At 34.4% G+C, this 6,096-nt stretch overlaps 1 protein-coding gene across 1 annotated transcript; it reads left to right on the top strand.

Annotated features, from left to right (window-relative positions):
* Nucleotides 1–820: 820 nt before the first annotated feature.
* Nucleotides 821–5,124, top strand: LOC104080922 (serine/threonine-protein kinase tousled-like 1; the record flags this gene model as incomplete). The annotated part of the gene is made up of 3 exons (XM_009583468.1): nucleotides 821–932; nucleotides 1,224–1,331; nucleotides 4,344–5,124. Coding segments are annotated over 3 exons (397 nt in total), but the record flags the coding sequence as incomplete, so codon positions are not given.
* Between the last annotated feature and the right edge of the window lie 972 nt (nucleotides 5,125–6,096).

Raw genomic sequence — 6,096 nt, 5'->3', positions numbered from 1 at the left:
AGGAGATTTTGTGATACTGTGTGAAATTCGTATTTGTGTTGCATTCTTATCTCGTTTTTCTGCTTATTTCCATTTCCACAAATATTTCTTCAAAATTTCTTGTAAAGCCTTATATGCTGTTAATGAAAGAATGTCTGGTCTGTAGTTGCTCTAATAGTTTTTATGCCTTTTTCAATTTTAGATATTACAGTCAATAATACTTAACTGCCCCCGTATTCATATGTTTGGGAGGTTTTGTTTGTTTTTTAAAGGAGGTTCCATTTCACCAGTTCTTTTGTAATTCAGGAATGGCACAGGAACTTCCTCAACTTTCAGCTCTTTAAGTATGGCTTCCTGCAGATTATGGGAATGGAAATAGCAATCACCTTTGTCTACCATGTAACCCTCTGGTTAATGTCATCATTCTTACTAAAAACTTAGGTAAAGGGTCTTTAAGCCATATCTATATTATCTTTACAGGCCTTGCTGTAAAATGCCCTATATGACTTTCATCTTTTCTTGCTCTGAAAGATGGAGAAAGTTCATATTTAACCTAGGATCCCAATTAAAAAAAAAAGTGATAATTAGTGATTTAGGTAAAGAATGTTAGTATTTGTGCTTGTATGAAATAGACCTATTTGACTGACTGACTAGACAAAAACGGTAATGTCAGTTTTGATGGGTGTGCAAGATGTCAGAATGCAGATCGTAAGGCAACTGTACAGTTGTCAAAAGATCAGAGATATGTATGTGAAGTGTTTGTATAATTTGATACTTGAACAAGTTGTAGTGATGCCACACATCTACTTGCAGACACTGAGATGCATGTTTTGTTTTCCAGGTACTTGCCTCCAGAGTGTTTTGTAGTTGGCAAAGAGCCACCAAAGATTTCTAATAAGGTTGACGTATGGTCAGTTGGAGTAATCTTTTTCCAATGCCTTTATGGTAGAAAGGTAAGGAAAATGTTGTTTGAAAATCTTAAAGTTTTAGTGTAAATGCCTATTTCCAGTAGACTGAATTATAGTTATAAAGACATGAATCTACGTGGAAAATTACTTGTGTTACTTTTTGGTGGTGTGTGTTGATATTGCAAGAAATGTAGAAAATCTTGACTGAAACGTTATTATTTACTGAATGGTTAGCAGTTTGTATTAACACTGCAACAACTTACTATAGCATAAATATTTATGAAATCAAAGTAGTTGGATAACTCTCATGAAGAAAATCATGTGCTTATTTTTCAGCCATTTGGCCACAATCAATCACAGCAAGATATCTTACAAGAAAATACAATATTAAAAGCCACAGAAGTTCAATTCCCTGTCAAACCTGTTGTAAGCAATGAAGCCAAGGTAACTTTTCATATGATCTCTGAGTAACAGTTAAAACATTCATCATAAAGGATTCAGCTGTAAAATTGCTGTTAACTTAAAAATGCTGTGGGATGTAGTAACTAAACGTGTAGGAAAACGTAATGGAGAACTAGTATTTTGACGTTTTTATTTAAGCAAACTTATTCTGGGACTTCTCGACATTATGTACTTCAAAGCGAGACTATATATATTCCAGAAATTTGCAAGCGGTTTTAAAGTAGGCCGCCTCAAAAATTGTCTGCTTTGCTTTTTCCCAGAGGACCTTATGTGTCTCACTCAAGCTGTCTCACTAGAAGTTCTTGTGAAATACTTCTGCTAACAGTAACAAGCTCTTTCTGAAAATAGTGAATGTTTTTCTCTGCAGCCTTATTGGCTTGAAGAACTATATGACTACCAAATACCTGGAGGATATGCCTGCTAACACTTTTCCCTTTGAAAGGTCATAGTACGTGTGTATTAACTCAAAGCTGAGTTTAGAAGCATAAATTCTTAAGATTAGGAATCTATAAGATACGTTGATGCTGATTCAGGAAATAAGACTGCTGAAATAGTTGATCTGCCGCAAACATGTGGATGGCAATGTTTCTTGTATTTAAAAATCTTATTTTTAAACACCTGTAGTATCAAACTCATCTCCACAGACTAGCTATTCAGAAACAGATTAAGGTGGTTTCCCAAATGATTGCTGCTCTGAGCATCCGTAACACTAATCCAATTCTGTGAATGTGGAAGAAAACATTATATATGTGTTACTTGTTTATAAAACTGTCCCAATTTTTGAAAGATATATTAATTGCCAGGTGAAATAGAGATGTGCTTGTTGAAAAAAATGCCAGGATAGTAGAATGCCTATTCAAGTTTCAGCAACTAATTAAACATACTTGGATTTGAGACGCAAGCTGCAAAAAATTTAGGAATGATTAAGATTTAGCTTCTAAAGATTGAAAGGAAAGGAAACCTATTTCTAGAGGCTGTAACTTCCCAAGAAAATAAGTCTTTTAGGTACATAAACCCGCTGTTACAATTTGTGGTATATTTCTGTTGGTTATGTTTTCTAAAAGTAGTGTTAGTTGAGCGAGTTGCAGTTAAGGTTATGAAAATTTGCTTGAAGAATTGTAGTTTGTCCTGGGTTTTTTGTTTGGTTGAGTTTTTTGTTTGCTGTTTTTGTTTCTTCACCCCCGTTTGGAAAAATTGTGTCCCTTGAATGCAGTTGACAAATACACATTATATAACTGATAACATTACATGTTAACAGTTTATATCCCTGTCTTTTAACTTTGCCATTTTTTGTAATTAGTAGTTTTTATATGGGGGATGTAGAGAAAGAGTAGACAGTTCAGCATGGAGAATAGGCAACTTATTTTACATTCTCTGTGTATTCCATGTTCTGTTTGTTTGTTTGAAAGACTAAAATAAACTTTCAGTGTCCTCCACTCTTATTAATATTGTCACGATAGCTGTAAGAGAGAGGGAGAAATTATTCTCTGGTGGAAATGCTATAAAACAATTTCAGACTAACTTGTAAATTCAGACCACTTATGATGACTCTGTAGAATCCAAATTGTCTTTGAGATTTATAGGCCTGGCAGTTGGAACAGAACAGCTTGTAAACTGAAATTCTCATTTGGAAAACATGGAGATGAAATAAATATGGAACCTGAAATGACACTGTTAGTTAGTTTTCAGACTGCAACTGTCCTTTGATCCTCCTCACTTTTTCCTATTTTGTGCAATGTTCTCCTTTGCATCGCAGTCATGTGTCTACAGTGCCACAGAAGCATGAAATATTTTATAAACATTTTGGACACAAACTGTTACTCTGAGGATCTTGCAAACAACTCCTAACAATTCATCTGTTATGAAGGATTTATTGTGAAGAATTTGATTAAAATCCATAATGTCCAAGACCATGTGAATATATATTAACAGATGTGCATGATTTTTATTTTGTACCTTGTTCATGCTGGATATGTAAACGACAGAAGTAAATTCTAGCAGGATTCTTTGGAACTTGTATCACAGACTTTTTCCTTTAATCTCCAGTTTTTAATTGGAGCAAAGAACAAACAGCTGAACAGATTTATCAAAGAAAAGAGATGTAATTCTTTTAAATTAAGTTCTAAATTAAGTAATGATGTGCTAATCAGTTCTGTAGCAATAATAAGGATTTTCTATCATTAAATGTTGAAGCCGAGGCTCTCAGGAGACCAAATGTTCTGTGTATGCTAGATATAAGACTTTACAGAAACTTTCGGCACAAAATGATTGGCATACATCGTATGGACCTAAACGTAGGATAACATAATGTCTCAAGAACAGTCCTGAAGCTAGCTACAGAATTTTTGAATTTATTAGATATTTTTAAGTGCATGGGATTGAGTTTTTTCTGGGAAAGGAGTTCCAGCTAGCTAGTGGTTTCTTAAATAGTCTATTAGTTATTTAATGCCAATTGAACATGGCAACCACCATTGTCAAATTTCACGTTTTGCTCTATTTTGTCATGGCACGTGTGGTAATGTCTGCTTTCAAAGGTCAACTAAAGCACTGAAATTCTGTCCCTGCATCTTCCATCTACTCTTCATCTACCACACAGCTGAGTGGTTTTAGAAGCTCCGTGGAGCTCCTTTCTACTTTTTCAATCCTCTGACATGTGCTTCTGATTTTACTAAGCTGTTCAGGGATAACACATGCAGAATTCTAATTGTCTGAGATGCTAACGTTTTACTTGTAAATATAGTTCCTAAACATGGAAATACATATTTGAAGTGTGATTATTTGAAGCCAGTTAATTTGCTGATTTTTTTTTTCTGCTGTGACGTTACATTTTTTCATTGGACTCGGTAGTAAAATGTTACACTGTCATTTGAATTGAATTACATAAGAACAAGCATTTGTTTAGAAACTAGTTTATCCAGGAGAACATGCATATTTGCTTGTAAGCAGATGTAATTATTTGGAGTGGAATTGTAACTTTTTACATTTCTCTTCTAGGCCTTTATCAGACGCTGTTTAGCATACCGAAAAGAGGATAGATTTGATGTCCACCAGCTGGCTAATGATCCTTATCTTCTCCCTCATATGAGGAGATCAAATTCTTCAGGAAACTTGCATATGACTGGGCTAGCAGCATCCCCTACACCACCTACTTCAAGCATTATTTCGTACTGAAATTTCTCCAACCGAGGAATGGCATGATACCTTTGTGTAGTTTCCAGATTCAGACTTGAGCTTGAAAGCATTTGAGTGTTTTTACACAGGACAAGTTTGATAACGGTGTTTTCAGACTGAAGTCCTCCTACATAGTGTCATTTGTATGATTGGAATGGATCATGGACTGTGAATAAATGTACCCTTCTGAGAAATACCTTTAAACATTGAAGGATGACACTGCCTGTTACACACTAACAGGTATACTGTGTTTAAGACTGAAGAAAAGGTTTTTAGTTTTTTCTGGGGAACATTGTAAATAATCTTTTTAATACTTAAAGTACATTTGGTTGATACTGGAAAGTTCTAACATGAAGGGTAGTTTTTCATTATTTAAATAAAAAAGGATAGTGAGCAAATTTGAAAACACAGGAAAAATTCCGTGCCTGGTTATAAACTAAGTAAACTGCCATCTTTCCAAGACATTGATCTTTTGAAACCAAAGGAAGGAGTGTGAGACGGTCAAAGATATGTTCTGTATCAGATTCCTCAGATAAAATTGTAGTATTTTATTTGGCAACTCAGGCTTATACCTCCAAAAATGTGGTGGTGTTTCACTGAATTTAGATTGGAAGGGTGATATGGAATTCCTGGTACTTACTTCTCAAATAGATTGCTAATTTTGAAATCCGCTCAATTTTCTGAAAATACTATACTTGCTGTGGTATTGAAACTTGTGAAACTTTCCAGACTTCTGGTAAAAGCAAGCAACAGTATGAAACCAAATGCAAGCAGGTCATGTATAATGTTCTATGCAGGAATAATGATAAATTCCCTTCTAGCTCTATTGTAAATTGTTGTACAGATGTCACATTTTCAGTTAAATTTCAGCAACTTATTCCTGTACAAATGTTTAAAGTATGGCTTTTTCTAATTGGATATTGTATTTTTTTTAAGTCTCCCTCAAGGCGCTTTTAATTGCTGCTAAATGACGTTGCTTTTACTTTTGCAAAAGAATCAAATGACCTCCTTAAGGTGCAAGTCAACTGTACGTTATAGAGAGATTAAGAGTAGGTAATTCATTAACAATCAAGGCATGTAAAACAGGTCTGTGTTGGCAATATACAGTACAGTTCTTTAAGTCAGTTTATTGCGTTCTCAACCTGCAGAGCGCATTGATACTAGATGTAGAAGTTGCTCATGGTTATTCTCTATTTCTGGAAGTTCCTATCAACAAGGAAATGTTTCTTGTGGCTTGTACAGATATTTTAAAATGTGAAACATTTTCTAACTGCCTTGTATGGTAGAAACTTACTTTTCAGAACAGTGTATCTCTCTCCCATTCACTATTCTTTTTACTATTCCATTCTTGATGCTGAGTACCTGTATGTAATTTTGTCCATGTTGCAGAAAAAGGAGGCTGTATTACCACAGATTTTCATTTAGTATTGTACAGTTAAACTGTTGCTCTTGTTTCTGATGTTGCAAGCCATTTTGTTTTCATTGTATATAAAGAAACATTAACTGTCTCTTTAAGATGCTGCTGAAATTGTAGAGAATGTAGCCAAAACAGTAATAAACAATGACAGTTGAAATT

This window comes from Fulmarus glacialis, unplaced genomic scaffold (assembly GCF_000690835.1).
Source record: "Fulmarus glacialis isolate BGI_N327 unplaced genomic scaffold, ASM69083v1 scaffold41158, whole genome shotgun sequence".
NCBI classification, from domain to species: Eukaryota; Metazoa; Chordata; class Aves; order Procellariiformes; family Procellariidae; genus Fulmarus; species Fulmarus glacialis.
The sequence above is the reverse complement of the archived record's forward strand: the minus strand, read 5'-3'. Positions and strand labels throughout refer to the sequence as shown.